Raw genomic sequence first — 12211 nt, forward strand, 5'->3', positions numbered from 1 at the left:
GTTCAAACTTAACCGCTGCGCCACTGGGCCGGCCCCTGTCTTGTCATTCTTAACCTTGCACTGAATAAAAAGCAAGTTTTATGCTTACTCTTTTTATGTATAAAGCACAGACATACTTATGGTACAGAAAAAGACACAGAGTATATCTGTGTACTAAAATTTCATGGAAGGATGCACTAGGGAAAAAAAAGTATAAAAAGCCTCCTAAAGGGGGGCGATAATGAAAGAAAGTTGAGAAATACTGATAAAAGATTAGGAATCTGTACCAGTATCTTCTCGGCTTTTCAAGTGAGAAACTTGGGAGCCACCCTTGACAACTCCTTTTCCTTTATCCCCACATCCAATCACTAAGAATGGCCAGCTTTATTTCCTAATTATTTCTGCACTCTTTTTCTCCATTTCTACTGCCATTGCCCTAATTTGGGTCTTCGTGATCTTTTGCCTAGACTTTACAAGAGTCTCATTAAACTGTTCCTTCTCTTTACTCCAAACTTCTTCAGACAGTTTGCCTCTCCTCTCTCATTTCTTAGCCCACTCCAACTTCCTTCCATGCCATCAAAACTGTTTTTGTAAAAGCCATTGATCAAGTGCATGATGCTAAATTCAACATATCTTTTCAGTTCTTATTTTGCTGGTCCTCTTGGCAGCACTCAATCCTGACAATCATTTCCTTTTTGAAATACTCTCTTTTCCCTTGGTGTTTGAGACATCAATCACTCCTTCTTCCACGTCTGGATAATGATCCTTTTCTTCCTGCACATTAAAGCTGATGTACCTTGGGGTTCTCTTTTCAACCCATCTCTCATGATACACATTTTCTGTAGGTGCTATCAGTGATTCCTATGGTTTTAGTTACCATACATAGAGAAAAATAGATGCTCAAACTTCTATCTCCATCCCCAGATCTTACTCTTGAGCTCTAGACTTCTATATTCAATTGCTTTTTGGACATCTTCCTTTGAAAGTCAGAGACAACTCAAAATGTCCAAATTTAAACTCATCTCAGTTAACAGCATCACTACCTACTCAGTTGCTCAAGGCAAGAGGCCTAGGAGTCATGCTTAGTTCCACCCCTCCTTGTGCTTCATTCAGCCTCCAGATGAAATCAATAACCAAGTCCTGCTAATTCAAATTGCTAACTCTCTTATTCCCTGCTGTTACCACCTCAATCGCAATCATCATCTCTTTATAGGACTACCGCACTACTTAACTTAAGAAGCAACTACTTAAACAGCATCCTAGTTGGAATTTTATTGCAGTCTAATTCATTCTCCCCAGGACAGTCCAAATAATATAAACAAACAAACAAATCTGATGTCACTCTTGAGATTAAAACCCTTCAATGGCATTTCACTGTCATCAGAATAAAGTCCAAATAGTATTCCCTTCATGCTACCAACTCATCTAGTCTACTAATCTTTTGCTTCTGAAATAATCATTCCCCCCCTTCCACTGAGAACTCCTATCTATAGGTCAGGTCTCACTTAGCTTAAAAGCCTTCCCTGATTCCCCCAGGCTGGAGTGGACTCCCTTACTATATGCATCCACAGCACTCTGGACTGCCCCATCCAAAATATCTACCATTTTATACTGATCTCCAAAGCACGGGACACAAGATCAACTGGGATGTAGGAAGAAAAAAAATATATGCTTTACATATATATATGCTAATATATTAATATATAATATATACATTAGTAAGGCTTACCTTTATTATAGGTGTGTGTATAGGGGTATATATATGCCTAATAATACTGACAACTTTTATATGTTGGCCAGATAGCCAAGTTTTCCTGAAGGAAGGCTGGGAGTTATACCAAGCAAGTGAGGATACTAGTTCATTCACATTTAACATATTGCATCATACTTTAGTTTGTGTGCCTAGTTAAATGGATTTATAAGTTATCTACTTTTAACTAAACTAACATCCATAAAATAGATCAATGGTTTAGGGTCCTATCAAGAAACTGAATGGAAGATAATGTTAACAACACAAGCACAAGAGGAACAAAAAAAACAGCAGAGCTGATGTCTCTGGAATTATGAGCTCCTCAGTACCAAAATTTCACCTGCCACATCACAATAAAATAAAACAAAATAATATAATGACCAGCTAGTGAGATCTAAGACAGGGAAAAACTTAAAATGAGAATCTCCTGTGCACCTTACTCCAAATGCGTATTATGATTAAAAATAATACCTACTGAATACACAATGCTATCATGATCAGCAAGACATTTAAAAATGCTTGTCTTCATTCTTTTAAAATGTTTTTTTAAATATACGGAATCTGGTGAAACAGACTAAGAAATATTTTACAAAGTACATAGAATATTAATTCAGGCAAAATTTATAAATGAGACAGGCAGTTCTTGGGCTATAGTTGGCCTCAAATATCTTATCTTTGGTTAGCTTAATGTTTCTAGATTTTACAAGTTAACTTGTAATATTTGCAAACGTTTAATCCATTAATATCATATGAAAATCTAGATTTCCAACTTCAAGAGGGAGAGGGATTGTGGAAAGGGATGGGAAATTATGCAATAAGACAACACTAGACCTACATTCTCCCATGGCAACAATTGGCCGCAGCTCAGTAGACAGCATGGGCTCTCTAGTTGGTCCGCCAATCTCCACTTGGTTGATTTCACTCAATTACCCACTAGAATTGAAACTCTGATATTTCACCAGAAAGATAGATTTCTGTCTGTTTTGTTCACTGCATTATTTCCAGGGCCTAAACAGTCCCTGGCATATAGTAGGTATTCAATAAACATTTGCTGAAATTTAATGAGTAACTGTTGCCTGCCCGGCCCCTACAAGTATGAGTTTCTGACAGTATTCATAATATGTTTCTGGGAACAACAAAAGATCCCGAATAGCCAAAGGAATCCTGAGAAAAAACAACAAAGCTAGAGGTATCAAACTCCCTGATTTCAAAATATACTACAAAGCTATAGTAATCAAAACAGCATCGTACTGGCACAAAAACAGACACACAGATTCATGGAACAGAATCGAGAGCCCAGAAATAAACTCATACATCTACAGACAACTAATTTTCGACAAGGGAGCCAAGAACATACAATGGAGAAAGGAAAATCTCTTCAATAAATGGTGTTGGGAAAACTGGACAGCCACATGCAAAAGAATGAAAGTAGACCGTTATCTTACACCAAACACAAAAATTAACTCACAATGGATTGAAGATTTGAATGTAAGACCTGAAACCATTAAACTTCTAGAAGAAAATATAGGCAGTACACTCTTTGACATCAGTCTTAGCAGCAACTTTTCAAGTACCATGTCTGATCAGGCAAGGGAAACAATAGAAAAAATAAACAAATGAGACTACATCAAACTAAAAAGCTTCTGCACAGCAAAGGAAACCATCAACAAGACGAAAAGACAATCTAACAATTGGGAGAAGATATCTGCACACCACGTATCTGATAAGGGGTTAATATCCAAAATATACAAAGAACTCACATATCTCAGCAACAAAAAAACGAATAACCCAATTAAAAAATGGATGGAGCTGGCCTCATGGCCGAGTGGTTAAGTTCACGCACTCTGCTTCAGTGGCCCAGGGTTTCACCAGTTAGAATCCTGGGCACGGACATGGCACCTCCAGTCAAGCCATGCTGAGGTGGCATCCCATATAGCACAACTAGAAGGACCCACAACTAAAAATGCACAACTATGTACCAGGTGGCTTTGGGGAGAAAAAGGAAAAATAAAATCTTTTTGAAAAAAAAAAGGGCAAAAGATCTGAACAGACATTTCTCCAAAGAAGACATACAGATGGCCAAAAGGCACATGAAAAGATGTTCAACATCATTAACTATCAGGGAAATGCAAATCAAAACTACAATGAGATACCACTTAACTCCTGTCAGGATGGCTGTAATTAACAAGACAGGAAACAGTAAGTGTTGGAGAGGATGTGGAGAGAAGGGAACCCTCATACACTGCTGGTGGGAGTGCAAACTGGTGCAGCCACTATGGAAAACAGTATGGAGATTCCTCAAAAAATTAAGAATAGAAATACCCTATGACCCAGCTATCCCACTACTGGGTATCTATCCTAAGAACCTGAAATCAGCAATCCCAAGAATCCCATGCACCCCTATGTTCATTGCAGCATTATTTACAATAGCCAAGACGTGGAACCAACCTAAATGCCCAGAAACTGATGACTGGATACAGAAGATATGGTATATATACACAATGGAATACTACTCAGCCATAAAAAAGGACCAAATTGTTCCATTCGCATCAACATGGATGGACCTTGAGGGTATTGTGTTAAGCGAAATAAGCCAGACAGAGAAAGACGAACTCTATATGACCCCACTTATAGGTGGAAGTTAACATACAGACATGAAGAACCGATCGGTGGTTACCAGGGAAAAGGGGGGGTGAGGGGAGAGCACAAAGGGTGAAGTGGTGTAACCACAACATTACTAACAATAATGTACAACTGAAATCTCACAAGGTTGTAATCTATCAATCTTAATAATAAAAAAAAATTAAGAATAGATCTACCATATGATCCAGCTATTCCACTGCTGGGTATTTACCCAAAGAACATGAAAACACGAATGCATAAAGATATATGCGCCCCTATGTTCATCACAGCACCATTCACAATAGCCAACACTTGGAAGCAACCTAGGTGCCCATCAAGGGATGAGTGGATAAAGAAGATGTGGTATATATACACCAGGGAATACTACTCAGCCATAAGAAATGATGAAATCCGGCCATTTGTGACAACATGGACAGACCTTGAGGGTATTATGCTAAGTGAAATAAGTCAGAGGGAGAAAGTCAAATACAGTATGATCTCACTCATAAGTAGATGATAAAAACAGACAAACAAACACATAGAAACAGAGACTGGATTGGTGGTTACCAGAGGGGAAGGCGGGAAGGAGGAGGAGGAAAGGGGTGGTTAGGCACATGTGTGTGGTGATGGACTGTAATTAGTCTTTGGGTGGTGAACATGATGTAATCTACACAGAAATGGAAATATATAATGATGTACACCTGAAATTTATATAATGTTATAACCCAATGTTACAATAAAAAAAATAAAAATAAAATAAAATGATGTAAGCAAATGAAAAAAAAAAATTATGTTTCTGTCTCCCCCGAAAGACAAATTGATTGGGGCTGGCCCCGTAGCCAAGTGGTTAAGTTTATGTGTTCTGCTTCGGTGGCCCAGGGTCTCGCCAGTTCAGATCCCGGGCGCAGACATGGCACTGTTCATCAGGCCATGCTGAGGTGGCGCCCCACATAGCACAACCAGAGGCACTCACAACTAGAATACACAGCTATGTACTAGGGGGCTTTGGGGGGAAGAATAAAAAAAAAAGAAGATTGGCAACAGCTGTTAGCTCAGGTGCCAATGTTTAAAAAAAAAAAAAGACAAATTGATTAATCTTTATATTTAGCATTGGGCCTGACACATAGTAAGCACTTTATCTGTCCACTAAGTGACCAACAAGTCATCACTTATTGAGTACTTACAGTAAGCTAAACACCATACTAAAACGCTTTACATACATTAACTCATTTAATCTCCCCCACACTCCTATGAGGAAATACTATTATCCCTATTTTAGAGATGAGGAAAATGAGGCTCTGGAGATTAAGTAACTGGTTGAAGAACTAATTATATTATGGAACGAAATAATTGTAACATAAAAAAAGAATATGAAAAGGGCTATATGAAAGGTAAGAACAAAGTGCTATAGAATTCAGAAGGAGAATTCACCTCCAGTTTGGAAGGCATAAAGTATCTGGGAAACGTTCATGAAGGATGTAACGTTTAAATTAGATTTCGGAAAAGAGGCAGGTATCCATAGGAAAAGATGGGTGGCGAAGGGAGTGCTTTTGTCACCTTCTCTGCCAGGAATACCAAAACACAAAGGAGGCAGTCTGAGTGGAATGCAGAATAGTGGATAAACATTAAATGGGACAAGATTAATAGAATCAATAGGAATGCCTTGAATAAATACCATACCCAATGGGTTATGATTTTAGCCTACAGACAATAAGGAGTCTATGAAGGTTCCTAATCTAAGGAGTAGAGTGACAAGATCAGATGGGCGTTTTAGCAACGATGCTGCAGCAGAATTAGTAGTGGTAGGGGAGGCTACCGAAGAGATCTGGGGGGCTGGCCGGGTGGCATAGTGGTTAAGTTCGCATGCTCTGCTTTGGCAGCCTGGGGTTCACAGGTTTGAATCCTGGGCGCAGACCGAGGGCATCACTCATCAAGCCAGGCTGTGGCAGTGTCGCACATACAAAACAGAGGAAGTTGGGCACAGATGTTAGCTCAGGGCCAGTCTTCCTCAGTAAAAAGGAAAAAGAAAATATTCGAGGGCTTCTGAAGTAATAACACCTTTATGATATTTTTTTACATCTAGTACTTCACTGAGTCTTCACTAACAACATTAATAAACAGTCCTATCCATATTTTCACTTTGAAGAGCCTGAGACTCAGCAAGGTTAAAGACCACAGAATTAATACTCTTTGAGGGACTAAGCTGTGAGAGAAACCTACACAAAGCAAGTTAGGGAATACTTCAGTAACAGAATCACAGAGTATCCAACAAGTGCCAATACAGAAAGGGAAGAAGAAAGTAAGGAACCAAAGATGGATACAGTTTCTATCTCATGCCCAAGTGTCTGGGCCAACACCAGCAGGAATAGTAGGCCAGGAAAGGGGAGTGAGTTTGATGCTTGCGGGACATTTAGGTGGTGACTGATGGTTCAGTGCGTTCTCTGCAAGGAGCTGTTATGAACTGTGGGATGGGTGGGCAAGACTGGAGGGAAATTAAAAGAGATGGGCTAAGTTACTTCCTCACCCAGAAGGGGCATCAGTTAGAAAGGTTTTGTTACTTGCAGCCAAAAGCAAACGGGAAGTGGCCTTCAGTATCCTATTTAAGCCCAGAAATAGGACAGTTCCAAAGATGGCTAATTCAGTGGCTCAAAAACATCATGAAAAAATCAGATTTTCTTCCATCTTCTCCTACCCTCACCCTGAGAACTGCTTGCTCTTATTTATAAATTCTGCTGCAGGATCCAGCATTGCTAATGGCAATTTCAGAGCCAGAAAAGGGCTCTTTCCTTTCCAGAGGTAGAATATAGCCCTTACTAGTCCATATTTTGGTTAGAACCATACTACTTGAGTAAGTAGTTCCTCTACTTATTAGATGTGACCTTGCACAAGTTACTGAACCTCTCTGTGCTTCAGTTTCCTCAACCAAAACATGAGAACCTGAGAATTAAATGAGTTAATATTATAGTACTTAGTGCCTAGCACATAGTGAGTTCTATATAAGTGTTGGCTATTATCACAGCTTTTCCATTTCTCTGACTTTTTTTGAGGGTCTCACACTTTGGTGATACCTGGGTTAAAATAAAAGCTGGCAAAAAATAATAAAACCAGGCAAATCTCTTTGAAATAAGGAGGGCTTTTCCAGAAGTCCCCTAGGCTTTTCTTTACACCTAATTAGCCAGAACTGCATCACATGCCCATGCCTAAATCAATCACTGCCTGGGGAGATAGGATTACAACGATTGGTTTAGTGTTTATATCAAGACCTACCCCCTGGTGCTAGGGAGGGGCTGCCAGATTCCTGGTAAGCAAGATGGCAGAAATGGTGGTAAAACAACCAGCATCTGCCAACAGAGTCTTGAGAGGCTGTGGTCTCTGCTAGGGAGGGTCAGAATAAGTAACTTCCAGAGCTGCATCACCCCTACAGGGCTCCTAACGGCAGTGAACTCACTCCAAAGGTCTGTTAAGGCTAGTGAGAAATAGTATAGGACACAGGCCAGACCTCGAGAGTACGGTTGAGAAGCAGTGAAATACAGCAGGTTCTAGATTCAGGGAAGTGTGGTACAGGCCCTGTTAGTGTCCCCAGCATCCAAACAGCCCAGATCACCAGCCTTGGACTAGTCACCTAGTCTTCTCAAAGCCTCAGTTTACTCATCTATAAATGAGGATAACCCAAACCACCTCAGATTTGATGTTAGGGGTAAATGTACCCTTATACTAGTTTCACTCTCACAGTATAAGAATCAGCAAAAACAAAAAGAAAAAAATGCAAACACACACCAATAGCTGGAAGTTCAAAAAGACGAGGTGAGACAGGTGTAAGGTACCTGAAATGGAGCTGGAGGGAAAAGGGGAGGCTGTCTGACTCTAAACTAAAAATCTCTTCAGGCCCCGGGTCAGGTTTTGTTCCTCCACTGAAGAACTTTCATTTCAAAGTCTACCAGAAAAGGACTAACTTTACCTCACACCTTATGTTACGTCTTCTAAGAGGTTTATGTGCAGCAAAATGGGTAAGAATCTCACTTCTGGCTTTGCTGCTTACTAGCTGTGTTATCTTCTCTGAGGTGGTTTCCCAGTCTGTAAAAATTGAGTAAACTGCTACCAAATTTATTTCCCCGAGCTTAACAAATTAAGCATTAGCTCCTTCCCTTTGAGACACCAGTGTTCTTGAAATTGAATGCCAATACAAAAATATATAACGTAAAAGCCCCTGAAAGTTTTCAGTGATACATAAAGCTGCTGTTATAAAGAGAGGCCTATTAGTCTTAACGGAGGATTCTGGAAACCAGAGCGCTTAAGGGAAAGGAACTAACATTGAGGGTGGAAAAGAATCTGTTCTGATATTTAAAGAGCCCTTACGAGACTCCAAACACTTGTGTTGTTATTCAGTCCTCAAACACCTGATAACACTGCTCCCTCCGCTCTTTCTAGAGATGAGGAAAGGAAGGCTCAGAAAGGAAGGAACAGAACATTTACTGTGGACTGTGCTAGATGCTTTCCTTATGCATTACTGCCTTTGACATTTAAGAGACTTCTCTGGATGAGAGCTAGGAGGTGGCAGGCAGGATTATAATACCAGATCTGATTCTAAAGTCATTGCCTTGCAGCTCAAGGGAATAATTTCTGTTTCCTCAGGATCAGGGATCTTAGAAAACTCAATCCTAGAATCTCACTTAGCTCCGCCCCCCTACACACACACACACACACACACACACACACACACACACACACACACAGTAGTTGGGGTTAGCAAGTAACTTTGAAATCTTTAGTCTGAAGGAAATTGAAAAACTCCAAAGTGGGCCCACTAACAAAAAAACAAAAACACCCACAAATACCTTTACAACTTTGCCTAGGGTTACAAGCTTTCTTTCCCCCTTTTCCACCCCAACCACTAGGGGGCCAGGCTGTAAAGAACAGCAGCTATAAAACTAGGGTTCTGGAGTGATCACCCTGGTTTAGCCATTGTGTGACCCTGGGTAAGTTACTTAACCTCTCTAAGCCTCAGTTTCCTTATCTGTAAAATGGGATAACAGTAGTATCTATCTCACTAGGTTGTGCACATTAAGTAAAACGTGACACATAAAGCAGTCAGAAAAATGCCTGCACAGAGGAGGAGCTTAGCAAATTTAATAGTTCTTATTACTGGAGAGGAAATGCCGCAGATAGTTCGGTCCCTAAATCCAAAGACTTCGCCATCGTATTCTAAGGACAGGCCTTGCCAGCTGGGAGTCCCTTCACAAAGAGCAACAGGTCGCTCCTTTTCTCCTAACCAGGGCCGGGCGCAGAATCCTGAAATCCCGACCTATATATGGCCGCGAGGTCTTGGCCTTTGGTTTTCTACCACTACGAAGGCTGGCCCTCTGAGCCCAACAGAACCACCCCATTTCCGCCTGGGTTCGGGAAGTTCTCCGGGCCTTCAGGGGCCCAGGCTGCCTTTGGCATGGCTGCCCCTGGTTACGGGCCTGGAGATGGCTCGCCTGGCGTCTCCTCACCAGAGGACTCAACCCGCGACGCAGGGAGGATTTCCCTGAGTTCAGAGGAGTCACCGAATCCAGTCGGGATGCGCGTTGGTCAGACACACGCCTGGAGAGAGCTCCCTTAGCGCCGGCCGGGCCTGCCGTCCGGAGCCCGTCCCCCAGCCCCAGTCTCGGCGCAGGCCGCAGGGTCGGCAGCTTTCTAGTCCCTGGGATCGCGTAGGCTCCGGCCTAGAGCCACCACGTGGGGGCTCCGGGCTTGGCAAGGCGTCCCCGTGAACCAGCCCCCGAAGACTGATCCCCGCATGGGCCCCAGCCCGGCCCCAAACTGGCCTGAGCGGCACTCCTGGCCTGGCTTCTCCCCTCAAACCTACTTGGAAGGGCCTCAGATACCCTCTACAGACCGCAGACGGGCTCTCGCCAGACCCAAAGCCCCGAGACTGCCTCAGCTCAGATTCCCAACTGCCTGGTTTCCTTACTCACCCATCGCGGCTCCGCTCGCTCCTACTTGGCGGCGGCAGCGGCGGCGGCGGCGGCGAGCTTCAGCGGCAGCTTCAGCAGACAATATGGCGGACCTGCAGGACGGCAGCCCGAAAAGGACAAACAACCTAACATTCGGTCCCGAGGAGAAACGCGCTCTCAGCCCCGCAGTCTAGTTTACACCGAGATGCGCACTTAAAGAGACCGCAGTTATTAAAGGCGGGGAATAGGGGCGGAGTGCGAAAGGAGTGGGCGGAGAGAGACTGAGAGGGATACCTACCAGAGAAAATTAAGCGTGCCTGGGAGTTCCCAGCTTTTTCTGCTACTGTTTCCTTTTTATAGTGAGATTTCCTCTCCTAAAAACTTTTTCTCCCAGAAAGGTATTCCTTCCTTTCGTAGTTAAAGCCAATCATAGACCCTGAGCTGGATATGAAAAAGGAATCATCTGGAGAGGGGAAGCGACTTCCTCAAGGATATAGAGGTAAGGAAATGAAGAAGGCAAGAGTAAACCAGATTACAACCCTATTGGGAGATAAGAAGTAGAAAAAGAATGAGACAGATGCAGTGCTTTATAGTTGACAGAGCTATTTCATTTATCTCATAGCAAGCTCTCTGAGGGCAGGGGTGGCTTCTGCCTTGTTCAACACTGTATCTCCAGCACCTAGCCCAGTATCTGGCACATGGTATGTGCTCCATAAATAATGGTTGCATGAATAAACAAACGAACAGCGTGTGAGTTACAAAAAGCAACAGGTATGATCTCCTTTTTTAGAGATGAGGAAATTGCGGCTCTGAGTGTTCATGTGCCTTTTGAATCATGGAATTTATGGCTGGTACATATTAGGCCTCCCTTTTTGCATAATGACGTGCCAGTCCTCCTGTCCTCCACCTCAACACACAGAGGAAGGCTATGTCTTCAGGTCACTGGTCCCAGGAGGGAGCTGTCTTTTGGAGCGACCTGGGCTTCCAGGTCCTGTCACAACAAATTGCCAACTCTAGGTGTGTGCCTGGCTCATTCAGGGGAACAATGCAAAAACCCAACTCTAGAACTCACGGTCAGGAAAGGAAGCACTATCTTTCTCTCCCTACTGCCACTGCTCAAGGTCAGACCTCTTTATTCTCTCCTGGTCCACTTTGCCTGCCTCCTCACTGGTCTCCTGCCTCCAAGTTCTCCCATTTGCACCCACTATCTCCTTAAAAGCAGAGATCTTATCATATCACCCCTCTGCTCAGCAGCTTCCTACTATCTGCCCTTAGGTAATGCCCAAACATCTCAATCTGACACACAGGCTGGTCCTTACTGGCTTCTTAAGCTACTCCCCGCCAGGCAACCCAGGCTCCAACCATATTTGGGGAACCACTTTTTCCCAAATATGCTCCTATCTTCTTTTGTGCCTTGGCACGTGCTATTCCCTTTGCTTGATATGCAATGCCCTCTCTTCCCTCTTGACCATGGGGTGACCTACTCACTTTCAAGACCCAATTCAACTCTCACCTCCTCAAAAAAGTCTGTCTTTCCAGAGTCGGGGTATCTGTCTTCTCTGCTCCCCAGCGCCCTGGACATACCTTTTCCTCAGCATTCACCACCCTAATTTGCTCACAAGGTTTTCTCTCTCTCCTGGTTGTCTATGGAAGGGACAGTATCTTCTTCATTTTTGTCTCTGTCCCAACACCTGGCACAATGTCTGCCTCAAAAGGGGCACCAAAAACATGGGTTGCAGTGGGTCTGCATGTCCTGTGGCCAACAGGGTTCAGGGAACATGGGCAGACTAGACAAGTGGTTTGACTGTATGGCTTTTCTCCTCTTACTCCTGAGCCCTCTATCTTATGCCCCATAGGAGCCAGGTGGCCCTCCAAGCAGCTTTGTGTTTCCACTCTAGCACTTGGCCTTGCTCACTCACCCTCC

The 12211-nt window shown here is 43.0% G+C and overlaps 1 protein-coding gene across 1 annotated transcript in view; it reads right to left on the reverse strand.

Annotated features, from left to right (window-relative positions):
• Window positions 1-10455, reverse strand: part of KPNA6 (karyopherin subunit alpha 6) — a 50348-nt gene extending 39893 nt beyond the window's left edge. Inside the window, exon 1 of the mRNA XM_046660939.1 lies at window positions 10309-10455. Within this exon, the coding sequence (XP_046516895.1) occupies window positions 10309-10312 (4 nt within the window). The 5' untranslated portion in view covers window positions 10313-10455. The remainder of the gene's footprint in view (window positions 1-10308) is intronic.
• Window positions 10456-12211: the final 1756 nt, after the last annotated feature.

This window comes from Equus quagga, chromosome 5 (genome assembly GCF_021613505.1).
Source record: "Equus quagga isolate Etosha38 chromosome 5, UCLA_HA_Equagga_1.0, whole genome shotgun sequence".
Classification (NCBI taxonomy): Eukaryota; Metazoa; Chordata; class Mammalia; order Perissodactyla; family Equidae; genus Equus; species Equus quagga.